This window comes from Symphalangus syndactylus, chromosome 7 (genome assembly GCF_028878055.3).
Source record: "Symphalangus syndactylus isolate Jambi chromosome 7, NHGRI_mSymSyn1-v2.1_pri, whole genome shotgun sequence".
Classification (NCBI taxonomy): Eukaryota; Metazoa; Chordata; class Mammalia; order Primates; family Hylobatidae; genus Symphalangus; species Symphalangus syndactylus.
Genome location: NC_072429.2, coordinates 143,813,754 through 143,841,556, shown reverse-complemented (window position 1 = coordinate 143,841,556; position 27,803 = coordinate 143,813,754). Strand labels below are relative to the sequence as shown.

The following is a 27,803-nucleotide window of genomic DNA, read 5'->3' as shown; positions in this document are numbered from 1 at the left end:
TGCCAAATTGTAAAGACCATTGATGCTAGGAAGAAACTGCATCAACTAATGAGCAAAATAACCAGCTAACTCATAATGACAGGATCAAATTCACACATAACAATATTAACCTTAAATGTAAATGAGTTAAATTCTCTAATTAAAAGACATAGACTGGCAAATTGGATAAAGAGTCAAGACCCATCAGTGTGCTGTATTCAGGAGACCCATCTCACGTGCAGAGACACACATAGGCTCAAAATAAAGGGATGGAGGAAGATCTACCAAGCAAATGGAAAATAAAAAAAAGCAGGGGTTTCAATCCTAGTCTCTGATAAAACAGGCTTTAAACCAACAAAGATCAAAAGAGACAAAGAAAGCCATTACATAATGGTAAAGGGATCAATTCATCAAGAAGAGCTAACTATCCTAAATATATATGCACCCAATACAGGAGCACCCAGATTCATAAAGCAAGATCTCTCTAAGGAGAGACCTACAAAGAGATCTAGACTCCCACGCAATAATAATGAGAGACTTTAACATCCCACTGTCAACATTAGACAGATCCACAGGACAGAAAGTTAACAATGATATCCAGGAACTGAACTCAGCTCTGCACCAGGCAGACCTAATAGACATCTACAGAACTCTCCACCCCAAATCAACAGAATATACATTCTTCTCAGCACCATATCACACTTATTCCAAAATTGATCACATAGTTGGAAGTAAAGCACTCCTCAGCAAATGTAAAAGAACAGAAATTATAACAAACTGTCTCTCAGACCACAGTGCAATCGAACTAGAACTCAGGATTAAGAAACTCACTCAAAACCACTCAACTACATGGAAACTGAACAACCTGCTCCTAAATGACTACTGGGTACATAACTAAATGAAGGCAGAAGTAAAGATGTTCTTTGAAACCAATGAGAACAAAGACGCAACATACCAGAATCTCTGGGACACATTTAAAGCAGTACGTAGAGGGAAATTTGTAGCACTAAATGCCCACAAGAGAAAGCAGGAAAGATCTAAAAGTGACAACCTAACATCAAAATTAAAAGAACTAGAGAAGCAAGAGCAAACACATTCAAAAGCTAGCAGAAGGCAAGAAATAACTAAGATCAGAGCAGAACTAAGGATATAGAGACACAAAAAACCCTTCAAAAAATCAATGAATCCAGAAGCTGGTTTTTTGAAAAGATCAACAAAATTGATAGACTGCTAGCAAGACTAATAAAGAAGAAAAGAGAGAAGAATCAAATAGATGCAATAAAATATGATAAAGAGGTTATCACCACCAATCCCATAGAAATACAAACTACCATCAGAGAATACTATAAACACCTCTATGCAAATAAACTAGAAAATCTAGAAGAAATTTATAAATTCCTTGACACACACACCCTCCTGAGACTAAAATAGGAAGAAGTTGAATCTCAGAATAGACCAATAACAGGCTCTGAAATTGAGGCAATAATTAATAGTCTACCAATCAAAAAAAGTCAAGGAGGTATAAGGAGGAGCTGGTACCATTCCTTCTGTATTCCAATCAATAGAAAAAGAGGGAATCCTCCCTAACTCATTTTAGGAGGCCAGCATCATGCTGATACCAAAGCCTGGCAGAGGCACAACAAAAAAAGAGAATTTTAGACCAATATCCCTGATGAACGTCGATGCAAAAATCCTCAATAAAATACTGGCAAACCAAATCCAGCAGTCCAGCAGCACATCAAAAAGCTTATCCACCATGATCAAGTGGGCTTCATCCCTGGGATGCAAGGCTGATTCAACATATGCAAATCAATAAACGTAATCCATCATATAAACAGAACCAAATACAAAAAGCACATGATCATCTCAATAGTTGCAGAAAAGGCCTTTGACAACATTCAACAGCCCTTCATGCCAAAAACTCTCAATAAATTAGGTATTGATGGGATATATCTCAAAATAATAAGAGCTATTTATGACAAACCTACAGCCAATATCATACTGAATGGGCAAAAACTGGAAGCATTCCCTTTGAAAACTGGCACAAGAGAGGGAGGCCCTCTCTCACCACTCCTATTCAACATAGTGTTGGAAGTTCTGGCCAGGGCAATCAGGCAAGAGAAAGAAATAAAGGGTATTCAATTAGGAAAAGAGGAAGTCAAATTGTCCCTGTTTGCAGATGACATGATTGTATATTTAGAAAACTCCATCGTCTCAGCCCAAAATCTCCTTAAGCTGATAAGCAACTTCAGCAAAGTCTCAGGATACAAAATCAATGTGCAAAAATCACAAGCATTCCTATACATCAATAACAGACAAAGAGAGAGCCAAATCACGAGTGAACTCCCATTCACAATTGCTTCAAAGAGAATAAAATACCTAGGAATCCAACTTACAAGGGATGTGAAGGACCTCTTCAAGGAGAACTACAAAACACTGCTCAACGAAATAAAAGAGGACACAAACAAATGGAAGAACATCCCATGCTCATGGATAGGAAGAATCAGTATCGTGAAAATGGCCATACTGCCCAAGGTAATTCATAGATTCAATGCCATCCCCATCAAGCTACCAATGACTTTCTTCACAGAATTGGAAAAAACTACTTTAAAGTTCATATGGAACAAAAAAAGAGCCCGCATTGCTGAGACAATCCTAAGCCAAAAGAACAAAGCTGGAGGCATCACGCTACCTGACTTCAAACTATATTACAAGGCTACAGTAAAAAACAGCATGGTACTGGTACCAATACAGAGATATAGACCAATGGAACACAACAGAGCCCTTAGAAATAATACCACACATCTACAACCATCTGATCTTTGACAAACCTGACTAAAACAAGAAATGGGGAAAGGATTCCCTATTTAATAAATGGTGCTGGGAAAACTGGCTAGCCATATGTAAAAAGCTGAAACTGGTTCCCTTCCTTATACCTTACACAAAAATTAATCCAAGATGGATTAAAGACTTAAATGTCAGACCTAAAACCATAAAAACCCTGGAAGAAAACCTAGGCAATACCATTCAGGATATAGGCGTGGGCAAGGACTTCATGTCTAAAACACCAAAAGCAATGGCAACAAAAGCCAAAATTGAGAAATGGGATCTAATTAAACTAAAGAGCTTCTGCACTGCAAAAGAAACTACCATCAGAGTGAACAGGCAACCTACAGAATGGGAGAAAATTTTTGCAATCTATCCATCTGACAAAGGGCTAATGACCAGAATCTACAAAGAACTTAAACAAATTTACAAGAAAAAATCAAACAACCCCATCAAAAAGTGGGTGAAGGATATGAACAGACACTTCTCAAAAGAAGACATTATGCAGCCAACAGACACATGAAAAAATGCTCATCATCACTGGCCATCAGAGAAATGTAAATCAAAACCACAATGAGATACCATCTCACACCAGTTAGAATGGTGGTCATTAAAAAGTCAGGAAGCAATAGGTGCTGGAGAGGATGTGGAGAAATAGGAACACTTTTACACTGTTGGTGGGACTGTAAACTAGTTCAACCATTGTGGAAGACAGTGTGGTGATTCCTCAAGGATCTAGAACTAGAAATACCATTTGACCCAGCCATCCCATTACTGCATATATACCCAAAGGATTATAAATCATGCTGCTATAAAGACACATGCACACGTATGTTTATTGTGGCACTATTCATGATAGCAAAGACTTGAAACCAACCCAAATGTCCATCAATGATAGACTGGATTAAAAAATGTGGCACATATACACCATGGAATACTATGCAGCCATAAAAAAAGGATGAGTTCATGTCCTTTGTAGGGACATGGATGAAGCTGGAAACCATAATTCTGAGCAAACTGTCGCAAGGACAGAAAACCAAACACTGCATGTTCTCTCTCATAGGTGGGAATTGAACAATGAGAACACTTGGACACAGGATGGGGAACATCATACACCAGGACCTGTTGTGGGGTGGGGGGAGGGGGGAGGGAAAGCATTAGGAGATATACCTAATGTAAATGATGAGTTAATAGGTGCAGCACACCAACACGGCACATGTATACATATGTAACAAACCTGCACATTGTGCACATGTACCCTAGAACTTAAAGTATAATAATGAAAGAAAATTCATTTTGTTTACATTAGTGCAAGAAACTCCAAAAGCTCTGCATACAGCAAGTCATTTAATCCTCAAAGCTGTCCAAGAAGCAAATGGCTTACTGGAACAGACATCAAACAAGGGATTATAAGTGTGGTTGCCATGGGTGAAACAAAAATGCCTCAGGAACTGCTAATCTCTCACCTGAATGCTCAGGGAAGGGTAGGTAAATGAAGTTTAAACTAAAACTTGAAGAGCGGCTGGGTGCAGTAGGTCACACCTGTGGTCCCAGCTACTCAGGAGGCTGAAGTGGAATGATTACTTGAGCCTAGGAGTTTGAGGCTGCAGTGAGCTATGATAGCAACACCGCACTCCACCTTGGGCAACAGAGCATGGCAGTCTCAAAAAATATATATTTTAAAAATAAATAAAACTTGAAGAGTGAGTAGAAATTCATCAAGGAAACAGAGTGGGAGACGAGTGCTATAGCAGAGGGAACAACTTATAGCAAAGATTCTGAGGAAGGAGTTGTGTGTATTTGAGAACACAAAGCAAGGCCAGCATAGTCAGAAGTGACAGGAGGAAGGTGATTTGAAACCAGCCTGTTGAATGTTGATTCCAGATTACAGCTCCTACAACTAAGGCCAGATAATGCAGACCTTATACACAAGAGTGAGGAATTTGAAGTTTATCTTAGGAGCAGTGATGGATTTTTGAGTCCTGGCTTTGATCAGTAGACCAAAACCAAGAATATATGTCAAGAGAATAGTTAGAAGGTTACTGCAGTAGCCCACTGAGGAAAGAAGGAAGATGTGGGCTAAGGAAGTAATGCTAAGGATGGAAGGAAGGAAGTGGAATCAAGAAATATATAGGTGTCATCACTAGGACTTGGTATTGATTGGGTGTGGGAGAGATAACTGTGAAGAAGGGTCCCAAGATGATGTCCAGATTACAGTTCCTATAACTAAAGTCAAGAAAAAGGAAACAAAAGACTTGGATCTTGGGGATTTGGTGGGAGAACATGAGGAATTGAATTTGTACACTTTTAGTTGTAAGACCTTTGGGAATTCTGATGGAAATTTCCTCTTACACACAAGTAGATATGAGGTGTAGAGTTCAGGTAGTGGCTGAAGCCATGAAATAAAAGAGGTTTCCTAATAAGACTGTATAGCCAGAGAAGAGCAGAAGGCAAGGACAGAACCCTGAGAGACACTGACACGGTTAAGACCTTTGACAGGAGAGAGGCCCCTGAAGAATACCAAGAATGAACTACCAGGAAGGTAGCGGCACAAGGAAAAAATATTCACAGAGAAGAGCACGAACTTATTTTCTTCCTTTCTTTTTTTTTTCTTGACAATGGTGTTGTTTATTTAAAATGTTTACTCCAAGAAATATATATATATAATAAGACAATTGCAGCACTAAACCAGGCACCTTCGACCAAATCACAATCTCCTCTTTGATTCCCCTTCATGCTAAGCCTCTTTCAAATTCTTTTTCCTGAGATGGAAGACCCAGTCAGATGCCCACGGAGTCGGCGCCAAGCATGTTCCCAGCTGGACGACTGTGTACCTTTCTCTAGGAGTGCATGACGCCCTTCCCCCCAACTCCTTGTTTTAAAGGATTTAACCCATTAGGAAGTTCATCTTTCAATCTAAGCCAAAAGGAGGTGCAGGACAAGGCAGTCTTCATTTCAAAGGTCCCTTTCCTGCTCCAGTCCCTGGCTAGGGTTCTAGAAGAAGCTGACTGCTGGGTTTACATGAGGCCACCAGAAGATCTAAGTCCAGCTCCACCCAGGGCAGCTCCTGCAAAGGCTGGGACCTTGGGTGCTGCTTTCTCAACCCTCTTGGTGACCACGACTCAAAGGAGAGACCTCAAGAGTGCCAGGAACATAGGTGGTTGGGCTGCATTCCAGGAAAGAGACCTGTCCAGGGAAATGGATTAGGAGGTCACATGGAAGCTTGGGTCAGAGATGGCGATTTTGGGGAGATTTAGACAAATTAGGATAGTTTAGCAAAGCTCTGAAGTGGCAGAAGCTTCTCCCCTGGGCTACTGATTGAACACAGAACAAGAGATGCGCATGGCATCAGACTAAGTCTTAGAGAGATGCAGGCAAGTCTCCTACCACAGGGCCTTGGGACTGGCGGGACAGACACTGCTATGTGCCCTCCGAGGGAAGGAGTCACAGTAAGGAGTGACTGGGTGGAAAATAGGGAAAAAAGCAAAAACAACTAGATCATTTTTGGCATTTTAACAGGGAGACAGTGACAAGTGGTAACAATAGCAAAAGCCAAAAAAAAAAAAAAAAAACTTGAAGACACCAACATCTTATGGGGGAGATAGCACGAACTTTTAAGAGGGACTAAGTAACCACAGTGACAAATTCAACAGAGGTCCAGGGAATTAAGGACTGAGGCATGCACTGGATCTGGCAATAAAGCAGTCACCAGTGATCTCTGTCACCACATTTCTGGCAAAGAGAAAGGCGCATAAATAAGAGGGCAATGGTTAAGATGTGAAACAGGTGAGAAAGCAAAGATTGTACTCACAGAAAACCTTCAGTAAACTTGAAAGGTAGTACAATAGCTAGAAGGAGACAAAGGACTGTGGGGAAAAGAGAGATCAGATTGTTACTGTGTCTGTGTAGAAAGAAGTAGACATAGGAGACTCCATTTTGTTCTGTACTAAGAAAAATTATTCTGCCTTGAGATGCTGTTAAGCTGTAACCTTACCCCCAACCCCGTGCTGTCTGAAACATGTGCTGTGTCAAACTCAGGGTTAAATGGATTAAGGGCTATGCAAGATGTGCTTTGTTAAACAGATGCTCGTTAAGAGTCATCACCACTCCCTAATCTCAAGTACCCAGGGACACAAACACTGCGGAAGGCCGCAGGGACCTCTGCCTAGGAAAGCCAAGTATTGTCTAAGGTTTCTCCCCATGTGATAGTCTGAAATATGCCCTCATGGGAGGGGAAAGACCTGACCATCCCCCAGCCCGACACCCGTAAAGGGTCTGTGCTGAGGAGGATAAGTATAAGAGGAAGGAACGCCTCTTTGCAGTTGAGACAAGAGGAAGGCATCTGTCTCCTGCCCATCCCTGGGCAATGGAATGTCTCAGTATAAAACCCGATTGTATGTTCCATCTACTGAGATAGGGGAAAACCGCCTTAGGGCTGGAGGTTGGACATGCGGGCAGCAATACTGCTCTGTAAGGCATTGAGATGTTTATGTGTATGCACATCTAAAGCACAGCACTTAATTCTTTACCTTGTCTATGATGCAGAGACCTTTGTTCACGTTTATCTGCTGACCTTCTCTCCACTATTATCCTATGACCCTGCCACATCCCCCTCTCTGAGAAACACCCAAGAATGATCAATAAATACTAAGGGAACTCAGAGGCTGGCGGGATCCTCCATATGCTGAACGCTGGTCTCCTGGGCCCCCTTATTTCTTTATACTTTGTCTCTGTGTCTTTTTCTTTTCCAAGTCTCTCATTCCACCTAATGAGAAACACCCACAGGTGTGGAGGGGCAACCCACCCCTTCAAAGGACCAAGAAGAGTTTTACTAGGATGAACGTTCCTTACAGGTATTTGTAGGCAGAGGAACTTGACAGGGAGATTGTAAACTTAAAAGAGGATACTTGGTGGTGGAAGATTACAATTGTGCTGGGAGTGTACAGGAAGGGGCTAAATCAATAACAGCTAGAGAGGATGGCTTTCAGAGGAGTAAGTGATTTCATCCTGAGTTTTCTCTTTTAAATAGAACAGAAAGCTGGATACAATGGTGTGTGCTTGTAACCCCAGCTACTCGGGAGGCTGATGCAAGAGGATCACTTGAGCCAGGAGTTTGAGGCTGCAGCCTGGGCAACACAGGGAGACTCTGCCTCTAAAAAAACAAAAAAAAAATTGTTTAAAAAAATGAGCTAAAGGTGAAGATTACTGATTAAAGTATTGCTTCCTCAAAGAATATTTGAAATCTTAAGAATAATGAATGTATGAGATTTTTTTAATATAGAAGAATAGGCTAAGTGCAGTGGCTCATGCCTGTAATCCCAGCACTTTGGGAGGCTGAGTTGGGAGGGTTCCTTGAGGCCAGGAGTTTGAGAACAGCCTCAGCAACACAGTGAGATCCTGTCTCTACAAAAGGTAATTTTTAAAAAACTAGCTGGGCATAGTGATGTGTACCTGTAGTCTCAGCTAATCAGGAGGCAGAGGCAAGAGGATCACTTGAGCCCAGAAGTTCAAGGTTGCAGTAAGCCATGACTGCACCACCCTGCACTCCAGCCTAGAAGATAGAGACCCTGTCTCAAAAAATAAAATAAAATATAGGAGAATGGATGTCAGTAAATAAATGGAAGGCACAAAGTCATTAAAGATACCACCACACAAGAAATTAAAAGCCAAAAAAATTATCATCTAATTTTTAAGTTAGGAAAAATTATGAGAAAATATATACCAAGGAAGATGAGAAAAAAGAATATGATATCAATTAAGGAAAAAAATAACCATATATTTCCATAGTTAAAGAGAATGCTTGGGAAAGGGTACTGCTGTAAATTTTCCTGACTGTAAGCATCTCACAAAAATCAGTGAAAATGCAGGACAGGAATGTGCATGTCCTGAAGAGAAGGCAGGTATTGGAGCCTTGGAATCTTCTTTATAAAGGGCCCAACTCCAGAGATGGCCTTCCTATAACAGTCACATTTACTTAGACTGGATTTTGCAAGGTTTTAGCATATGCTTCTTTTCTAAAACAGTTAAAGACAGTCCTAAGCTATCAAAAGTACATTTGCTGGCAAATATGGCTCTGAGAACACTAACAACAGTTCACTTGATCTTACAACTAATTAATGAGGTAGATGAGGTACATTTTGTTATTATCTCCATTTTACAAATGAAGGAAATGGACTCCCAGAGAGCTTAAGGGACTTGCCCAAGATCTCATCTTGGGTCAAAGTCTTAGACTTTTCAGCTGGTCAGTACATCATAGTGCATGGGCACCCGTCTAGCTGGGTTCTAGTTTGGTCAATTATTAGAAGTGTGACCTTGGCCAAATTACTCAGCTTCTATATGATTTATGTCCCTTATCTGTGAAGTAGGAAAAAAAATAGTTATTACCGGGATGGTTAATTTTACCTGTCAACTTGACTAGCCATGGGGTGCCCAGACTAAACATTATTTCTGGGCAAGGGCACTTCTAGATGAGATTAGCATTTGAATTAGCAAAGTAGATTCGCCTTCCTAACATGGGTGTACATCATCCAATTTGTTGAGGGCGTGAAATAGAAAAAGGGGAGCAAGGAGGAATTTGCCCCTTTATTCCTGTCTCACCTTGAGCTGAGACATCTAATTTCATTTTCTCCAGCCCTGGGACAGAGGTTTATGCCATCAGCTCCCCTGGTTCTTAGGCCTTTGGATTCTGGCTCAGACTGAATTACACCATTGCCTTTCCTGGGTCTCCAGGCTATAGACAGCAGATCATGGTACTCCTCACCCTCCATAATTGTGTGAGCCATTCCATATCAACCTACCTATCTAGCTTCTGCTGGTTCTGCTTCTCTGGAGAAGCATGATTAATATGCCACCTCAAGAGGATTTTCTGGGGAATAAATGGCACAGGATAAGCACTCAATAAATGCTAAATTATATCATTATTGTTGTCAGGGAAAGTACTGACAGAGCATAATCAGAACTCCCAGGAATGACAGCTCCCTGATTCCTTTCCCCTGAAATCTTCCCAGGCCCCTCAGGACACACACACAGACACAAACACACACACACACACACACACCCTCTCTTCCTTCCTCCCCACCTCCCAGCCCCCACCTCTATCTGGGAAGGCCTGCGCTGGTGGCTGCACTATATTGTTCTTAGTCCTTCACCATACAGTCTTTATGGCAACCCCAGCCTATCCATGTGATATGGTTTGGATTTGTGTCCCAGCCAAATTTCATGTCTGGTTGTAGTCCCCAGTGTTGGAGGGGCCTGGTGGGAGGTGATTGGATCATGATGGTGGATTTCCCCCTTGCTGCTCTCATGATAGTGAGTTCTCACAACATCTGGTTGTTTAAAAGTGTGTAGCACCTCCCGCTTTGCTTTGCCTTCCTCCTTCTCCAGCCATGTAAGGTGTGACTGCCTCCCATTGGCCTTCTGCCATGACTGTTTCTTGAGGCCTCCCGAGCCATGCTTCCTGTACAGCCTGTGGAACTATCAGTCAATTCAACCTTTTCTAAAAACATATAAATTGCCCAGTCTCAGCAATGAGAGAATATAGCAATGAAAGAAAAGACTTCCTTTTTTCTTGTTTTTTTTTTTTTTTTTTTTGAGATGGAGTCTCACTCTGTCACCCAGGCTGGACTGCAGTGGCATGATCTCGGCTCACTGCAAGCTCTGCCTCCCAGGTTCCCACCATTCTCCTGCATCAGCCTTCTGAGTAGCTGGGACTACAGGAGCCCACCACCAAGCCTGGCTAATTTTTTGTATTATTAGTAGAGACGGGGGTTTCACCATGGTAGCCAGGATGGTCTCGATCTCCTGACCTTGTGATCTGCCCACCTCATCCTCCCAAAGTGCTGGGATTACAGGCATGAGCCACTGCGCCCGGCCTAAGACAAGACTAATACACCATGCCTGCTGTATTTAACAGAAGCGCTTGCTCAAAGGCTGACTGAATAGAAAGTTCTCTCTCATGAGCATGTTTGTCTCTCAGGAGCCCACTCACCTCAGCACCTTCCTGGGTCAGTCATCCACAGCTATTTATCCATGCAGCACTGTGTCTGACAGATTGTGGAGGGTTTAGTAAAGTCAAAATCTTGCTTCTTGGGAACAGGCTCAGTGGATAACGTCTTCCCCAAGAGCTCTGGAGCTTCAGTGGGGGTGATAGCGTTACAGTAGGTAATCAGGCAGTCCGGAGAGCCCCCCCCCCACCCACCAGGAACACCAGGCGACCAGCAGGGGACAGTCAGGTAGTTGTTAATTGTCTCTCAAATAAGAATTGGTTGCTGCCAGCACCAGGGAAAGGCAGTCTCCCAACAGATAGAAAAAACCTGAAGCTGGTTATCAGCAGCTTCCCAATGAGATCTTAGGAGTTGGGCAAGTGGGCTTGAGCATGCACACTGGGTGGTGAAGTGTCAGAGTTTAACCGGTTGATGACCTTATTAGAAGACTCAACTGGTGAGCATATGCACAACTCCAGGAAACACAGTGGGCTTGTGCCCCCACCTCCACCCCCAAGTGCTGGTAGGCCACTGCACATGTGGACAGCCCACCCCAAGGGAGGAATCAGAGAAGGGATGGTCCCCAACCCCCGACCGCCACAACCTTGCCAATGTATAAAACTCCAAGTCAAGGGTCAAACCGTGCACTTGATCTTTTGAGTGGCCCACCTGGCCCTCTTCTAAGTGTACTTTACTCCCTTTTGGTCCTGCTCTAAAGCTTTTTAATAAATGTGCACTCCTGCTCTAAAATTTGCCTCCATCTTTCCGTCTGCTTTATGCTTCATGCCTCTCCGTCAAATTCTTTCTTCTGAGGAGGCAAGAATTGAGGCTGCAGCAGACCCATGTGGATTTACCACTGTTAACAACAGATCACACTGCAGCGAAGGAGACAGAAACGCCACAAAAGACCCTGCAGCCAGTCAGGGAAGGAAGCCCACGCGTCCCAGACGGCCAGCCCTACCAGGGGGACCAGCGCGAAGAGCCTGTGCGTTCCTGGAGAGAGCGGGGGAGGGTTCAGAGCTGACAGCAGCACCAGGCCAGGAGTCCCACGCACACCCCAAGACTCATCTCCTTTCCTGCTCCCAGAGGGAGGAAACCACCCGGGCGGGAAGTGTGGTCCTGAGGCAGTCCATGTGCGTCTGGACTTGAACACAGCTGGATCCCCTCTAGGTGCCTGTGGAGGACGACGGTCTCGGTGGTGTCCGGACGCACTGAGGCATTCTCTCTACCCTCATCCACTCGCCCGAGCTGTGCTGGGTCCCCAAAAGCCCCAGTGGGACTTCCTTGCCCGCACCAGCCCTTGCGCAGCTGGATGCAAGGGAAGCCGCATGTGATCTGTATGGATAGCTGCGCTGTCTTCAGACACTCAGAGCATCCCCCACTGACCTTAGCTTTCTGCCTTTCTAGCTCCTTTACAGTTGGGATGTGTTTTATTGTCGAGTTGCGCTATAGCAGAATGTTTGTGTCCACCACAATATGCCTGTGTTGAAACCCAATCCCCACTGAGATTATTCAGATGCGGTAATGAGGGCGGAGGCCCAATACAAGATTAGGATGAAGGGCCCCAGGCTCCCCATTTCCGCTAGGCAAAGGTGCTGTGTGAAAACAACAGTCTGCAAACCAGGGAGCCACCTTCACCAAGAACGGCCAGCTGGCACCCTGATCTTGGACTTCAGCCTCCAGAACTGTGAGAAATAAATTGTTGTCAAAGCCATTTAGCCTATGGTAGTCTGTTTAGACAAGTCGTAAGAGTTATTTATATATTCTGGATATTGTGCCCTTATCAGATATATGATTTGCAAGTATTTTCTGCCATTCTATAGGTTGTCTTTTCACTTTCTTGATGGTATTTCTTGAAGCACAAAAGTTTTTCATTTTGAAGTCCAACTTATCTTTTATTTGGTTGCTTGTGTTTGTGATGTCACTTATAAGAAACTATTGCCTAACTCTGGGTCACAAAAATTTATACCTTTTTTCTAAGAGTTTTATAGTTTTAATCTTACAAATAGAGGTTTCATCTTTTTTTTTTTTTTTTTTTTTTTTGAGACAGAGTTTCGCTCTGTTGCCCAGGCCGGAGTGCAATGGCACAATCTTGGCTCACTGCAACCCCTGCCTCTTGCCCTTCTGCCTCTGCCCTTCCATGAAGACATCTTCAGCCTGCTCAGGCTGGACACACTGTGCCAGTCTTGCTATATGGATGGCCTCCACCCTGCTGCTCTTTCCTGCTTTGGTTCCCCCAGCCCTGGTATGGATGCTACCTTGCTCAGCTTTACTTTATACCTTTGGGACTAAGTTGTCTGGAAAGGAGAAGAGGAAATGTAGAATCTTGGTCTTTAGAATTAAAAGGCTGTCGTCTTTTTATTATGCCGTGTTTCCTGCTTGCTGCATCGTTTCAGGTTGTGAGGCAGATAACAAAGAGTTGCCTCTCCTAAAGGAACCCCCAAAGCATGAAACCACAGTGGGTGGTATAAGTGTTAAAAAGGAGACATTGACTAAGCACCCAACTTTTTTAAAGCCTACAAAGTTGTGAGTCTACTAGAGAAATATCAGGGAAATCTTTGTCGAGGAAAACTAAGAAAATGTTTAAGAAAGTACTAGTCAAGTAAATGTGAAGATAAATCACAGTGATCCATAAAAACATTCCATGGGAGAAAAGCCAGGAGTATAACAAGGTTGACAGCATCCTAGACTTGACCTCAAATCCCGTAGCATATCTGAATGTTCCCACAAAAGAGAAAACCTATCAAAGTAATTCATCTGGACACAGCTTCAGATAACTCACATTTCGACAATCACCAGAAAGCCCACATCCTAATGAAATCTCAAAAACATGCAGAACGTCAGAGTACCGCCTTTAATGAGCACTCAAATAGTTACCGTGGAGAGGAATTGTGTAGTGCAGTGAACATGTTAAGCCTTAAGAAGGACTAACACAATTTAGAAAACCCCAGAGATTTCACTATAAAGACAAGTTCTATGAAGGCAGTGTGTGGGAAAACTTTCAACCATAGCTCTAATCTTGTGTAACACCAAAGAATCCACATTGGAAATAAGCCCCTATCAGTGTAACAAATGTGGAAAGGCCTTTGTTCAAAGTTCTAACCTAATTTCCCACCACAGAACTCACACTGGAGAGAAACCCTATGAAGGTAATGAGTGTGAAAGGGCATTCTCTCTGGGATCAACCATTATGAAGCATCAGGGGAACACTACTGGTGAGCAACCCTACCTACACATATGCAAAAATTGGGGAAAGGTCTTTGGTCAGCATCCAGCCTTTATTCGACATCTGGAAGTTCACACAGGGTAAAAATCTTATGAGCATACTGGATGTGGAAAACCCTAAATAACAGTTCTGCCCCCTTTGCCATGGAAGAGCAGACTGGTGAAAGCAGTGTACAAAGTAATAAAGACAATTTGATAAAAGTCATTTAAACCACAGGACAGACTAGATCTTAGAGAAGTACAGTTCCTCCAGGATGTGACTGCTGTGTGCTGTGACCAGAAAGTAAATTTTACTGTACTAGTTTCAGCTGGAAAACAGTAAATATTTTTCTGAAACATTAATCTGACCTTGTCTCTCCCTGCTTAAATCCTTTAATGACTTCCCACATCTTAGAGCAGCATTTCTCAAAGCTGCTAACAGCAAAGGTAATGTGGAAGGAAAATAAAGTAAGTAATATTAAAGTTTAAAACAACAAACATAACATAGGTAATAGTTACCATTTAGTGTAGGCTATTCAGAAGTTATATACAGGCTAAGAAATTTAAGCAGCCCCTACCAGCATCGCTAAGAAGTTGCAGCTGCGAGCTTATCTCAACCTTCCAAGCTTGGCCTGGCGACTCCCACATTCTTCTGTAATTCCTGTTTTCCCTTACCCCAGTTCTGTCCAGCTTCAAGGTTGACTGGTCAAGATAACTAAATGTAAGTTTTCTCAGAATTGTCACAGGTTGAATAATTTACTGTCTTTGTCTGAAACTTGTATCCTGCCTTGTTTTTCACGCCTCAAACGACATATAAGCAAGCCTGCTTTCTTTGGGGCATGAGCCTGCTGTAGACTTGGGTGCCCGAATTAAAGTTCTCTTTGGTCTCCAGCTGTCTCTTCGTCTTCCTTGGCTAGAGTCTTACTGCAACAGTAAGTGCTCACTAAATACCCCTAGTGAGTTTGGGATCAAGGGAGTAGGAAAGCAGGAAGAAAAGAAATAGCAGTCAACAGGGGAAGTGAGAGATGTTGCAAAGGCCACTCTCAGAACGGACCCCACTATCCTTAAAAGAAAAGGCCGGCTTGTACCAATGGGCCAGAGTGGAACAGGCATCCCATGGAGTATACCTGGAAGATTCCTGGGTCTTCTGCATGAGTTGCCCCTAATGCCCACAGTGTTTCTAAACGAGAAGGCAGGTATGTGGTACTTGGGGCGGCCATCTGTGTCAGCTAACTGCCTTTATCCAAAGTTAAAATAAACCTCATGTCTCTATGACAAGCAGGTAATTGCAACTTGGAGCCAGTCACCTGCTAAATTCCCACAGAGACAAGGAGGGAAGCTATCTTCCTTGGCCTTTATATTTCAAAGAAATCACTCCAAGTTCCTTAAGAAAGACATTCCTGGTTTATAAAACGGGCAAGAGGCTGATGCAGCTTTTTAAAAAATTTACAAACATTTCAAGAGGGCAAAAAAAGATTTTCCTATTACAAAGTTTTCTTAAAAATATGGTCTTAGTAAAGGGAAAGGAGTGTCTCTTCCCTTGGGCACCATGAAAAATCCAACTTTTAAAAAAATATTTAGGGCCGAGCGTGGTGGCTGACACCTGTAATCCCAGCACTTTGGAAGGCTGAGACGGGTGGATCGCTTGAGCTCAGGAGTTCAAGACCAGCCTGGGAAACATGGCAAAACACCACCTCTATAAAAAAATACAAAAATTACCTGGGCGTGGTGGTGGGCGCCTGTGGTCCCAGCTACTCCGGAGGCTGAAGTGGGAGGATCGCTTAAGCCCAGGAGTCGGGCCATAATTGCGCCACTGTACTCTGGCCTGGGAGACGGAGACAGAACCTGTCCCGCCCCCACCTCCAAACTCACCCCAAAAAAATTAAAGAAGATTTAGTGTGGTGGCACGTTGCTTGTAGTCACAGTTGCCTGGGAGGCTGAGGCAGGAGGATCGCTTGAGCCCGGGAGGTCGAGGTTGCAGCCCGGGCGACAGAGCAAAACCCCGTCTCTAAAAAATAAAATACCCGAGGCCGGGCGCGGTGGCTCACGCTTGTAATCCCAGCACTTTGGGAGGCCGAGGCGGGCGGATCACGAGGTCAGGAGATCGAGACCACGGTGAAACCCGGTCTCTACTAAAAAATACAAAAAAATTAGCCGGGCGTGGTGGCGGGCGCCTGTAGTCCCAGCTACTGCGAGAGGCTGAGGCAGGAGAACGGCATGAACCCGGGAGGCGGAGCTTGCAGTGAGCCGAGATTGCGCCACTGCACTCTAGCCTGGGCGACAGAGCGAGACTCCGTCTCAAAAAAAAAATAAAATAATATAAAATAAAATACCCTATGGCTCTTCCCACAACTGCTCATTCTCTGACATCTTAATGCTCCCACTGTCCCACTGAAGACAGGCTGCTTTCCTTTCCATTCTCGTAAGTCCTCCCTCCGGGCCCGTGCTCCTCACCTGGCCTCTCCCCTCACTCCGCTTCACCCTCGCCAGCCGCCCGTTCCGCACGCGCGTCTCAGCACCGAGCGGTTGGTTCTCGAATTCCAGCTCCACTGGAATAGGTCTGAAACCTCTCTGCACCTCGGCTTCCTCATTTAAGCTATGGCAGCAGCCTTCTCGAGGGGGCGATGAGGTCAAAAGACTACAGGTGGGAAGTGCTAGGTGCACAGCGGGCGCAAGCTGGATTCTGAGCTTCATCACTATTTGGAGGTGGGGTAAAAGGCGCCCGAGAGAGAGGGACAGTGCGCGGCGCGACGTCCTAGGTCAGGAAGGGCCAGGTCCAGAGTACGGAGAACAACTCCGGCCTGAGAAGCGTCCGCAGGAACGCTCTATGTTGGGGTCCCTTCCTTCGCACCCACGCCGCCGGCGACACCTCTGCACCTGCGCCCTCTCACCCGCAGATTCCGCCAAGGGCTTGTAGGGACTAACCAGGAAGGAAAAGGACTGCCAGAGCATCGAGTACTATCAGCCGCCTAGAGCGGACCCACGAAACGTGGAATTCAATTGGTTGGTGAGCTGAAGGGCACGGCGGAAGTTCAGATTAGGCATTTCCGGTCCAGGGGGTTTGGCTCTCCGCGGCACGGGATTTAGCGTTCGCGCTCCTTCCCTTCCCGTGGTCGAGCTGAGTGAGTCTCGAGCTAGGGCGCCTGGTGTGGAGGTGCTGGAGTGGCGCCAGGGCGGGCAGGGACGGTGCCGGGGTTCTGAGAGCCCGAAGGACGGGCCCCGCGGCCTCAGTGACCCGTAGAGGACGCCTGGAGGGCGGCTGCGGGCTGCTGAGCGCCCGCTTTGTGTTGACGGAGGGGTGGTGTGAGGCACGAGCGCAGGCAGTGGGGCGTGCAGGTCTACGGGCTGTCGTCCAGGCTCCCGGGCAACACTGAGGCAGGGAAGCCAGATGGACAAAAAAGGTCTCGCAGAGGAAGGGAGTTTGGGCAATGTCAGGGGACGAGCTGAATTGTGCTTTTTTTTTTTTAAGAAGAGAGAAAAGTGCATTTCATTTAGCAGGAATGTATTGACTGAAAGGGTAAGGCTGTGAGAGAGCTGTGGTGTGAAGGAGCTTCTGTTGTGGGGAAGGAAAGGAACAGGCAGGAGATATCTCACAGATGCGCTGGAACAAACAACACGTTCATTTAGTATGCACTCGGTAAATGCTGACTTACTGATGAGGACAATTGAGACTTTGTATTGTTTGCGGTTTGCTAATACTGTGCTGAGCATTTTATACATCTTCTCATTTAACTCAATATTGTCACTTAAGGAGTAGTGTCAATCTCATTTTATGGTCTGTGGAAAAACTCAAGTCAGTTACCTGAGACCTCTGCATTAGTAAGTGGTGGATCCAAGGTTAGAACTCAGTCCTATTCGAGTCCCAGCCCATGCGCCTAACAGCAGCATTACATGCCTGCCACATGCGTTTAGGAGTGAAGGCAGAGTACATTAAGAGGTACCGCTTGTGATTCACAAAGGACGTAAGCAGCAGGGGCCAGTCAAAGGCAAGCCCTGTCTGAGGACTAGAAGATTCCCTCTGACCAAGGTATGACTCAGCTGGAGACTGGGAAGACATCAATGAGCTTATGTTCCGCGGCCAGTCAGAAAATCTGTCCAACAGAGGCTTGAATGAAGATGAGACAGGGTTTGTTCCAGAGTTTGTTGTGAAATGCCAGGGCTCTAGAATGTGTCTCCAAGGTTCTCTTGGCTTTCCTTTGTGGTCAATCCTTTCCCCTTATTTCCTTTCAGATGCCCCTTGGCAAACTTCCCTTAACATCTTGGTGACAAGAACTGGGCCTTGCGGTCACCTAGAGCCGAAGGAAAAGGGCACATTTCCTCCTGAACTAAACTAAGGAATTTGTTTTTGTGTAGAGGGCTGTGGGGAGGAGACTTGCTGTGTATGCCGAGGCCAATTGGGAAGGCTTTTGTGGGAGTGACACATGTCACTGCTAAAATAAAACCAGATGTGTGGTTTTAGATGTTACCTGTGTACTGACAGTTTTCAGTATATACCCAGCCAGCCCAACCTCACTCCTGAATTTTCAACTTGTATATCCAAATGCCTTAATTTTCCATTTATAAATCTAATAGGTATCTTAAACATTACTGTATACAACTTTTACATTTAATCCTTCTGCAGCCTTACTCTTTTGAGTATATGGAAATTTCATAATTTCAGTTGCTCAGGTCAAAACTCTTGGTGTCTCGTCCTACATGAAATTCATCTGCAAATCCTATTGATGGTACCTTTGAAATGTATCCATAATCTGGCTGCTTTTTATCACTTCTGCCACCACCAATCTGGTCGAAGACATTCATCTCTAGCTGGATTGTTGCTAGAACCTTCTGACTGGTTTCCTGTTTTTGTTCCTTACCCCCACCCCATAGTGTATTCAAAGCACCCTCAAAGCAGCAGCTGTAGAGACCACATCTGAGGTCATATCACTCTTCCCAGACATTCCAGGCACTTCCCATCCATTCAGAATGAAACCCATAGCCCTAAGGCCTACAAGGTACCCACCCCAGAGGGTACCCACCTCTTTTACCCTCCCCTAGTCTGTTTCAGCCCTTCTGGCTTCCTTGCCCGTCCTTGAACACAGGTGTGCTTGCATCTCAGAGCCTTTGCACTTGTGCCCTCCTCCTGCCTGGGATGTACCTCACTGATATCCACATGGTGCCTACCCTCACTCCATCCAGATCTCTGATTTGTTGTCACTTTATCGGAGGTGTCTTCCCTGGCCATCCTGTGTAAAATATCTCCTACCACCAGTCGCTGCCCTCATGCTGCATCATTAATTTTTTGTATCCTTTGTCGTCACCTGACACCACCTGGGCGTTGTGTTTGTGTGTCACACATACGTGTCAACTTCTCCATTTGCTCATTCACTGCCTTAGCACAAGAGCCTGATCCGCTGTTCTCAGCTGTTTGCCCTCTGCGCAGGACCTCATAGGTGGGCCTGGGAAATGCAGTCCATTGTCTCTCCTGGCCAAGTGCACCGCCATGGTCCTGGCTTTCACATGGTGGCCTCAGGATGCTGTCATCCCAGGGGCCTCAGGAAGGCCTCTCTTGGGACATGGAGAAGTATGGCAGGAAAGTGGGGAGGGGATATGGTCTCAAAGACCACTGGCTACTTAGTTCATCCACCTTTCCTGGGGTGTTCAGGAAGCTCATAATTGGGTCTCTGCTACCACAAAATGTCTGGGCCTAGAAGTCTCAGAGCACCTGTGAGGAGCAGAAGGTTGGTCAGGCTCCATCACCCTCCTCTCCCTGCAGCTCTGCCCACACCTCAGGACAAGCTCAGACACCTAGTGATGGCCATCATGCAGCTCCTTCTTGGTGGGCTCCAGGTGAGTGGTCCTCATGGAGACTCTTCCATGTGACCTCAGCCTTTTCTCGGCAGGAGTCTGTCTATAAGGGGCTGGTCCCAGAGGGTGGACAGCTCCCTGTCTCCACCAATGTCCTCAGTTCCTGAGTTCAAGTCCCTGAAATGTACTTCTCACTGTTTTCCTGTCGCTGGACCAGGTACGGTAGAAGTCAGGTTGGGGCACACCAAGATGAGCCAATATAGTGTCTGCCTTAAAGAGTTCACATTAGTGGGGAAGACAGGTACATGTTCCCAGAGGGATCTTACCAGTCCTAAGCCTAATGTCTTCTCCCTCCAGGTCCTGACCTGAGGGCTGCATCAAGATCTTGTCATTCCACATCATGATTTCCTTTGAGGATGTGGCTGTACCCTTCTCCCAGGAGGAATGGGACTGTCTGATCCCTGCTCAGAGGGGACTCTACAAGGATGTGATGATGGAGACCTATGGGAACCTAGTCTCACTAGGTAAGTTCCCTCCCTGGGGCTCAGCTCCTGGGCTTCCTGCTCCTTAACCTTGAGGATCAAGCTTGGGGCTCAGAGGCTCCTCACCCCCTGGGCCCAAAGACCAGACATTTTGACCCTGGTACCATGCAGGTCTGGTTTGCACAGAGAGGGGGACAGGTGGTTCTGGGACCCTCCTTGATTTTTTTTTTTAATAGGCAGTGTCTCACTCTGTTGCCCATCCTGGGGTGCAGTGGTGAGACCGTAGCTCACTGTAACCTTGACGTCTTTGGTTGAAGATATCCTCCTACCTCAGCCTCCCAAGTACCTGGGACTACAGGCATGGGCCACCATGCTTGTCTTATTTTATTTTTTAGAGACAGAACCTCCATGTTCCCTAGGTTGGTCTCAAACTCCTAGCCTCAAGGAATCTTCCCACCTTGGCCTCCCATGCCTTTCCAACCCTCCCTGATTTATAGAAGGAGAATATTGTTCATTGTACACTTAGTACATCCCTATCCCCTGAATTAATATTTCTGCATCTTGATGATCAGTGGTAGGATACACAGTTTATAAATGAACCTGAGGCTAACAAATACTGTCACTTTTCTTAAGTTTACACAGCCTATTGGTGGCAGATCTGGGATTTGGATCTGTTCAGTTTCAGAGCCCTGCTTTCCTTTCACTGGAATGTGCTCTTCCCTTTAGCCCTTTGTTGTTTTTTTTTTGTTTTTTTTTTTTTTTTTGGTTTCTGCTAGCCTTTACTTGAGAAAATTTACACAAAAATCCTCAATGCAACATTTACAAGTGAATCTGTATAAATTCTATATACCTCTTTCCCAAACTGAAAAATGGCTTTATGACAGGGGTCCATGACAATGGTATAAAAATACTTACTTAAACTGCATCATTCTCATTTATATTATACAGACCATTTTGGATAGCATGCTCAAAAATGGAGGAAAGCACATAACACCCCTGTTTTTAAAGCTTATTTGCTCTTGCATCAGTCTTTGGTCAAAGGCAAATACTTTTACTTTTTGGATAAAACCAAGGTGTAATATCAATTAACTTTTAAACCAAAAGCACAAAATGTCCCAGTTGATACTTTTGGCATGAGTAAAGGGAAGGGACATGAGAGAATGTCAGCTCCTACAAAGCTTAAGTTTAGGGTCACACTTGGGAACAAAAGCATCAACAAAATGAAATATTCTCTTCTCCTATCTTCTTGACATTTTGTCACATCAGAAGAACATAACTAACAGAGTAGCTTTCATTGCTCCTAAAAGGGGGAAAGGCACCAGTCAGAAATAGGAAAGAAAATCTTGTTAGGTTAATGGTACATAATAGAATTTCACATTAAAAGGTTTAATGATGGAGGATGAGCGTAGTGGCTTACACGTGAAATCCCAGCACTTTGGGAGGCTGAGGCCAGCAGATCATCTGAGGTCAGGAGTTCAAGACCAGCCCGGCCAACACGGTGAAACTCCATCTCTACCAAAAATACGAAAACCAGCCAGGCATGGTGGGGTGCGCCGGCACTCCCAGCCACTCTGGAGGCCGAGGAGGAAGACCTACCCAAATCTAGGAGGTGAAGGTTGCAGCAAGCTGAGATAGCACCATTGCACTTCAGCCTGGGCGTCGCAGCAAGACTCTGTCCCAAAAAAAAAAAAAAAGTTTAAGAATGGATCTTAACCCACATATTATTTTCTCTACTTGGATGCATCCTCTGTAACTTAGTATGTGTAATACTGAAGATAGACTTTCTCAACATCTGCTGCCTATGGTAAGGTTCTGCAGCCAGGTTCTCAGAAGCAGTACCTACCAATTCTTAACAGCAGATGGCAATGTTGTACAAGTTAATGACAGAACTACTTTTATGCCACATGAGAGGAAGATACAAGGAGTCAAAAGGGGAAAAAAACAGGTTTGGGTTCATAGTAGCAGGAACATTAACAGAATAGCCTGAGATTTTAACAACGTAACTCATTCCCTCTTCCACCTTTGTACTTTATGAGGTGAACACATCAGGGTTCTCTAACAATTCCAGTATTCTGCTTCTTTACTGTAAGATACATGTAATTCTTGCCACTGTGATTAAATAAGCCCTGTAATAGCAGGGCTAAAAAGAGATTACAGAAAGGATAAACTCCTACTTACTTTCTTGAGAGATGTGGGAAAGATTTCAAGTGACAGCATTTTTCATAACTGTTTATAAACATGGTCATTTATATCCCCATTTTCTCTTATTTACATTAGTTTTGGCCCTTAGGCACCTCATATTCCTACAGTGATTATTGGCTTTGCTTTCATTGGCTTTGTATTTTTAAGTATTTACTCTCTTAATGGCCCTCCTAGATATCTATTTTATACATCATATCTCTTAATTCTCTAGATGGAACACTGAAGGACAGGAATTAAGTAAGTAACTGGCCATGCAAGAAGAGTTGGAAATTTTACTTATTTTTTCCTTGGTAGAAGTTATGTTAAAAATTCAAGCAACCACATATCTAACAGAAGAGTTTTATCTAGGATGTATAAAAAAACTCTGACAACTCAATAGTAAAAAGAACAAATGACCTAAATAGAAAATAGACAACAGACATGAACAGACATTTCACCGAAGAGGATATATAGATGGCAAATTAGCACATGAAAAGATACTCAACATCATTAGCTTAACATACTTTCCATCACTGGAAAATGCAAATTAAAACCACATGTGTTATCATTACACACATCTATGTGAATGGTTAAGATAAAAAATAGTAGTAATACCAAATGCTGATGAGGATGTGAAGAAACTGGATCAGTCATACATTGCTGTATGAATTGTATGAGTGGCTGTATGTAAAAGGTACAGCCACTCTGGAAAAAAGAGTAGGGTAGTTTCTTACAAAAATATACGTGTTTACCACACAACCCAACAATTGCCCTTTTGAGCATTTATCCCAGAAAATGAAAATGTATGTTCACATAGGCCGGGTGCGGTGGCTCACTCCTGTAATCCCAGCACTTTGGGAGGCTGAGGCGGGTGGATCATGAGGTCAGGAGATCAAGACCATCCTGGCTAACACGGTGAAACCCCATCTCTAATAAAAATACAAAAAAAAAAAATTAGCCGGGGCTGGCGGGTGCCTGTAGTCCCAGCTATGTGGGAGGCTGAGGCTGGAGAATGGCGTGAACCTGGGAGGTGGAGCTTGCAGTGAGCCGAGATGGTGCCACTGCACTCCAGCCTGGGCGACAGAGCGAGACTCCATCTCAAAAAAAAAAAAAGTTCACATAAAAACCTGTACGTGAATGTTCACAGCAGGGCAAAAAACTGAAAACAACTCTTATGTCCTTTAGTAGGTGAATGGTTAAGCAAACTGGTACATCCATACCATGGAATACTACTCAACAATCAAAATAACTGCCCAGACTTCACCATGATGCAATATATGCATGTAAGAAATCTGCACTTATACCCCCTAAATATATAAAACATTTTTAAAAGAAAAAAAGGAAGAAACTTGATACATGCAACAACTTGGATGGATTTCAAGGGAATTATCCTGAATGAAAAAAGTCAACCTCATAAGATTACATTCTATATGATTCCATTCATACAACATTCTTGAAATGACAAAATTACAGAGATGGAGGACAGAACAGTGGTAGCCATAGGTTGGAGTAAGGGGATAAGAAAGGGATGTGGCTGTGGCTGTGGCTGTAAAAGGGTAGCACAAGGGATCCATGTGATAGAACTATTCTGTCTTGTGATGGTGGTCACATGAATCTACATGTGTGATAATACTGCATAGAATTAAATACACATACACAACGTTCAAGCAGTTGAGCACAAATATTTTAATTGTCTGAAATGACATTTTCTTTAAGAGTTATCTACAGTTTAAAGCTCACTTTTATGAAGTGTCACATCCATCACCATTTTAAGAGACATAAAATCATGAAAAGATATCACCAGAAGCTACATAAACGTTTCAGCTAAGGGTAAAGAGAAAGTTAAGAGTGTTTTCACAAGGAAATTGAAAGAGGGCAATCTGAATGAAGTCAACATGGTCACACAGAAATCTTGGTAAAAGAACTAGAAAGGAAGCCCAAACTGCTGAGCAAGTGGGAGAAGAAAAGAAAACATGGTTCAAACAGATCACACAAGGGAACCCAGGACAAATACTGACTTTGGCATTATCTAAGTAACCCTTATTTTTTTGTCATAGGTGATTCTAATAATAGACCTATTGTTGCAAAACCAGTCAAAATCCTACCAAATTAAAAAGAAGTCCCTCATTGACTTGTTGGGTGTAGGTGGTACCCCATATCCTCGCACACCAAAAGAGATCATTTCTGGCAAGAAACCTCCAACATTCCTTGATGGTGCTGCTGGTAGGATGCCTTAGGCCAGGCACATCCCAGCGATGTTCTGCTGGCTGAGGTACAAGGTGGGAGGAGAATATGCCTCATTCATTATTCAGTCAACTTCTTGGCCTTGAAGCATCACAGGTAGAAGACCTGCCAGGTGGCTAGTCCAATGAAGCAGAACATTGAAAAGATGCTGAAGTATAGGACTTGAGTGTTCGTTGACTCACTGGTATCACCATCTCCTCTTCTCTCTTCTTCATGTAGGCAAAATCATTAACAATAGATTCTGAAAGGTCTTCTAGGTGTCGCAGCTTCACCTCTAATGGTTTGAGCTTCTCAACTTTTGCAATCTCTTTGTAATTTTTCACCTCCACTCCATGCTTCATGTCTAGGATCACGAGTTGGTCAGGTATCCACCCTGTTCCCTTGCTCTCAAAACACTTCAAACATGTCATAATCTTCAGTGGTAAAGGCAGATTTCCCCTTGGTTGCATCCTCTTTGGAGTAGAAAATATGGCCAGCAGAATCTGTGATCTTGAGGTGGCTGCACAGGCCGCCAGTGCCCCCAGACTGGTTAGAGATCTCGTATGTGCCAGTCACTAGTAGGCCTTGTGGATCTCCTCACGGAGGCACTTGCGAGAGTTAATGGGCAGATGGAAGAAGATGGCGAAGACCAAGCTGGGGCCCAGCAGGAACAAAAGCAGCAAGGCCAACGGACAAGGGCCATGATGGACTGGTGGGCCAGACAAACCAGACATGGTGCTGGAGACTCATTCCCCCTTTAGCCCTTCTGCTGGGGTTCAACACCCCCACTATGAGTCATCTACCGTGATGTGTTCAGGCCCCAACGCTGTCCTATCTATGCCACCCGTCCCCCTGAAAAGCTAATTTTGGCCTTTCTTCAGCTTAGGCAGAGGCCTCTGTCTCCACGGTTAGAGACCAGGTGGCAGGGAAGGACACAACCAGCTCAAAGACTCAGACCACAGGTCCATCCTGCCCTCTACCTGGGATGAATTTTCAGGTCTTGCTTCCTTTCTCTGGAGCAGGACTTCAAGCTTCCAAACCTGATGTCATCTTGAGGCTGGAGCGAGGGGACGAACCATGGACCCCTCACATCCTGAGAACTCAGGGGAGCTGGAGGCACAAGAGAGAAGGTGAGTCTGCCCCCACTCTCTGCTTCTGTGGTAGGTGCTGCAGCTTCACTCACGAATCCCTTCTCTACAAGCTCCAGACAAATCTCTTGTTACCCTCGGGCCTTTGCTTTCCTCCTCCTTTTTCTATCTTATCCTCTTTTCTTGCTGTTATTTGCCCCTGTTATCTGTCCATAAGTAGTTTTGTGTTTTATTTACCCTAGAAAATGCTTTTTCAGCCACAAAAAATAGCTCAAGTGTCTTTCCCTGGCAGCTGGCTCCCAGTCCCTTCACTTCTATGTCATCCACTCCTTAGGCTGTTTGGGAAAAATGCTAATTACATTTTTCCTCTGCTCTGACACCACAGCAACAATCAACAAAAACTTCCTAACCAAATATATGGAGGGTTTTTCCCATGATCCAAGCAGCTCTAATTCAATTCAATTCTTGTGCTCTCTTGGAGATAGCCTCAGATCCCACAGGCTCAGTCTCTGAGACTGTCCCCTCAAGGCACTAGTTGTAAGTTCGGGGTTTCCAAACTTGAGACCAACAAGATTCAAGTTGGGGTTCCCATGACCCTCACTTTGGGTTCTATTAATTTGCTGGAGCAGCTCACAGAACTCAGGGAAACACTCAGATTTACCAGTTTAGGCTGGGTGCAGTGGCTCACGCCTGTAATCCCAGCAATTTGGGAGGCCGAGGTGGGCAGATCACTTGAGGTCAGGAGTTCGAGACCAACCTGGCCAATATAGTGAAACCCCGTCTCTACAAAAAATACAAAAATTAGCCAGGCATGGTGGTGTGCATCTGTAGTCCCAGTTACTTGGGAAGATGAGGCATGAGAATCACTTGAACCCAGGAGGCAGAAGTTGCAGTGAGCTGAGATCATGCCACTGCACTCCAGCCTGGGTGGCAGAGTGAGACCCTGTCTCAGAAAAGAAAAAAAAGATTTACCAATTTATTATAGAGGATAAAGATGAAGAAATTTGTAGGCAGAGGTATGCGGGAAGGGGTGTGGAGTTTTCATGCCCTCCCTGGGTGCATCACGCTCTAGGATCCTATCCACTTAGCTATCCAGCAGCTCTCTGAACCCTGCCCTCTTAGGTTTTTATAGAGGCTTTATTATGTAGGTATGATCGATTAAACCATTGGCCATTGGTGATAAACTTAACCTTTAGCTCCTTTCCCCTCTCTGAGTTTGGGGCGTTGGGGCTGAGAATCCCAATCATGTAACCATGACTTGGCCTTTCCAGTGACCAGCTTCATCCTAAAGCTGTCAGTCAACATAAGCCTACGGAAAGACAGCACTTTGGAGATTACAAGGATTTTAGGAGTTGTATGCCAGGTCATGGGGATGAAGACCAAATATATATTTCACACTATCCCACAGGGTTTGCTGGCCAGCTCTGTTTTGGCTGCTTGGAGACACCACTTAGAGAGACGTTCTCTTCCAAGTTTCTCATTCCTGCTGTTATTCACTCAGAGCATCCCAGGCTGATTCTGGGTCTTAGGGAAACAGATGAGCTAGAAAGCGTTTCTTCCTGTGTAGTGGGGGACCTGGGCATGTAAACAGTAAGCAGAGCAGAGTCCTAGGGCTCTGTGCTACCACACAGCTAACATTGGTCATTTGTGCTTGATGCAGGCCTGGCACTGTGCTCTCACAATGAATTTATGGAATTCGCCAATATCTCTGCACAATCGGTGCCCAGGAAACTGATCACACAGCCAGCCAGGGACAGAACAGCATTGGGTCCCTGGCAGATTGGTCTCAGCTGCATACACTTATTTATTTTCTTTAAAGAACCAACTTATTCAGGTGTAATTAACATATAATATGTTAACAAGTATTTAAAGTATATGATTTTATATCTTTTGACATATGTATACACATGTGAAACCATTGCTACAATCTAGGGCAGACATATCCATCACCCCCAAAAGTTTTCTCCTCCTTCATCATTTTTCACTCCTTCCCACCTTTCTCACCCCTTCCTACTTCTATCCTGAAGCAGTTACTGATCTCCTTTCTTTCA

The 27,803-nt window shown here is 44.4% G+C and overlaps 2 protein-coding genes and 1 pseudogene across 11 annotated transcripts in view; 1 reads left to right on the top strand and 2 right to left on the bottom strand.

Annotated features, from left to right (window-relative positions):
• Positions 1–18,518, bottom strand: part of LOC134737270 (uncharacterized) — a 43,454-nt gene extending 24,936 nt beyond the window's left edge. Inside the window, exon 1 of one of the 2 annotated variants that reach the window (XM_063643781.1) lies at positions 16,883–18,518. In XM_063643781.1, coding sequence (XP_063499851.1) covers positions 16,953–17,711 — 759 coding nt within the window. In that variant the 5' untranslated portion in view covers positions 17,712–18,518 and the 3' untranslated portion in view covers positions 16,883–16,952. Of the gene's footprint in view, positions 1–16,445 lie in introns of both variants that reach the window. The other variant, XM_063643780.1, reaches the window with a different exon arrangement.
• Positions 17,026–27,803, top strand: part of LOC129486970 (zinc finger protein 252-like) — a 51,220-nt gene continuing 40,442 nt past the window's right edge. Inside the window, exons 1-5 of one of the 9 annotated variants that reach the window (XM_063643771.1) lie at positions 17,026–17,113; positions 17,904–18,018; positions 19,747–19,820; positions 20,136–20,302; positions 25,687–25,794. In XM_063643771.1, coding sequence (XP_063499841.1) covers positions 20,179–20,302; positions 25,687–25,794 — 232 coding nt within the window. In that variant the 5' untranslated portion in view covers positions 17,026–17,113; positions 17,904–18,018; positions 19,747–19,820; positions 20,136–20,178. Of the gene's footprint in view, positions 18,019–19,746; positions 19,821–19,873; positions 19,996–20,135; positions 20,303–25,683; positions 25,795–27,803 lie in introns of all 9 variants that reach the window. The other 8 variants (XM_063643769.1, XM_063643766.1, XM_063643765.1 and 5 more) reach the window with 8 other exon arrangements.
• On the bottom strand, positions 24,091–25,410 carry LOC129486974 (transmembrane emp24 domain-containing protein 10-like; annotated as a pseudogene).